The sequence below is a fragment of the Apis dorsata genome, unplaced genomic scaffold (assembly GCF_000469605.1).
Source record: "Apis dorsata unplaced genomic scaffold, Apis dorsata 1.3 scaffold_331, whole genome shotgun sequence".
Taxonomy (NCBI): Eukaryota; Metazoa; Arthropoda; class Insecta; order Hymenoptera; family Apidae; genus Apis; species Apis dorsata.
In genome coordinates this window covers 93384-95293 of record NW_006263599.1, presented here as the reverse complement: position 1 = coordinate 95293, position 1910 = coordinate 93384, and the positions used below count along the sequence as shown (strand labels likewise).

The 1910-nt window shown below is 46.0% G+C and overlaps 1 protein-coding gene across 1 annotated transcript in view; it reads left to right on the top strand.

Annotated features, from left to right (window-relative positions):
- Positions 1–1910, top strand: part of LOC116185920 — a 13720-nt gene that overhangs the window by 2844 nt on the left and 8966 nt on the right. The window contains exons 7-8 of the mRNA XM_031511570.1: positions 622–834; positions 1307–1541. Of these exons, the coding sequence (XP_031367430.1) occupies positions 622–834; positions 1307–1541 (448 nt within the window). The remainder of the gene's footprint in view (positions 1–621; positions 835–1306; positions 1542–1910) is intronic.

Genomic DNA, 1910 nt, shown 5'->3' with positions numbered 1-1910 from the left:
TCTCTCTCTCTCTCTCTCTCTCTCTCTCTCTCTCTCTCTCTCTCTCTCTCTCTCTCTGTTTCACGAGCATGCGTCACGTAATTAGAGCATCGATTAATCTTATTGTATCGGTATTGTAGATAAACGATTATTAAAAAAAAAAAGGGAGAGAGAATGCTCGACGCTTTTCATCGTTGGTGAAAAAAAACGTGGCCGTGAGAACCGCGTAAATTTCTTTGAACGAGGTGGTGCAACTTGTTCGAGTGCACTTGTTTCCAATATGCGGAATTCGGTTTCCCTTATCCGCGAAAAGTCTCGAGAGCTCTCGTAAAATTCTGTTTCACACTTTTCATCCCTAGATAAGTATTGCAACAACCATATACCGCCGCTCTTTCATTATCCCTGGCCACGTTCGAAATACGATCTATAGTGTTCCAATCGTATAATGTATACAAGCCACGATACACACACGATGAGTAAACGAGAGTCGCGCGAAACATCCATTTGCGCGTGAATCCTCGAAGGAGAAGCACGAAGACTCGATTTTTCGTGTCGTGGACCAACGTTTCAATCTGTATTCTTCCCTAAAAAGGGACAGATTCGTCCGTTTCGCGTCATCTGTTTGTCGCCTGTTTGTTCCAGGGTATGTACGCGGTGGCCGTTGGCCCGTGTACCGGTGCACGCTGCGAGAACCGAGCAACCCTCTGGAGGGTACGTGTCCCGGCAGCCGAGAAAATTATGAGCCAGCACTACGCCTCCGACAGCGTGCCTTCCCTCACTGAATCCGTGCTCCTCGAAATTTTGTACGAGTTACGGGAAGGACGCAGTTCGAATTTATCGACGAAACCGAAGGTGATTCGCCCTTGGAAATTAATTTTTAAGCATCGAGCACGCTCAGTTTGAATTTCTTCGCGATTCAGAGATCTTCCACTTCCTCCTCGATGGATTTTATTCGAACGTCGTATCGTTTGTTTCCTTTTGCCCCTCACTGTCACCGGTGTCTGACAACACCTCTTGGAAATATCCCGTCGAGGAGTCTTCCAAGTCCCTTGACATTCTCATCTATGGGAATATTAGGTGCGCTTCGAATGATTTTTCATACGACAATAATTCACAACGTGCATCTACGTCACGAATACAAAACCCTCTTCCCTTTTTCTTCTTTCGTTCCAAAGATTCCATTCCGACGATCGATGGAAAACAATCCCCTTCGAACTCGCGTTCGAGAATCGTCGAAATCTTGATAATATTCGAGATAAAAATTCATCTCGATCGAGGAAGATTGGATATAATATATCCGTGAAAATTTTCTTAGGTGACGGGGGGAAACGGCGCACCATCGTCAGAAGTACGTTTACGAGTAGTTTCCAGACACATATTGAGAACCGTGCACCGTTGGAGGCTGGAAAGGGTAGGACCGGATCCGTTGACGAGCTGGGCGCCCGATACCCTCTCCCATCACGTTCTATTAACGTTGGACGAGTTGGTCGCCGCTCTGAAATGTCAGAACTTGAGGTGTTACCTTTATCCGCGCTGCAACGTGATGCTACAATGCGCGAGAGGTAGGTAATTCAATTTGAGGGGTGAAAAGGAAGCGTATTAGAAGGACGGAACCCCTTTCCTTCCCTTTCATTTTCCTCTCCCACTTTTCCTATCCATCCAATATCTCTTTCTTTTCTTTCCTTTCTTTTTTCCCCCCTCTCCCCTTCGTTCATTTTTCGATACGATAAATACAATCAATAATCTCGGGAACGTGGACGACACGCGTGGAAACGAAACGAAACGTAATCGTCTGGTTTCCATGGAAATTCTTAATTAGTGAGGATAACGACACGTGCTATTATCGCGGCCGTTGAACGTATCGGCAATTTGTATGCATTCGTATAAGCTATTTCGACGACGCGCCTCGATCGCATTGCCGTTTTTCATCC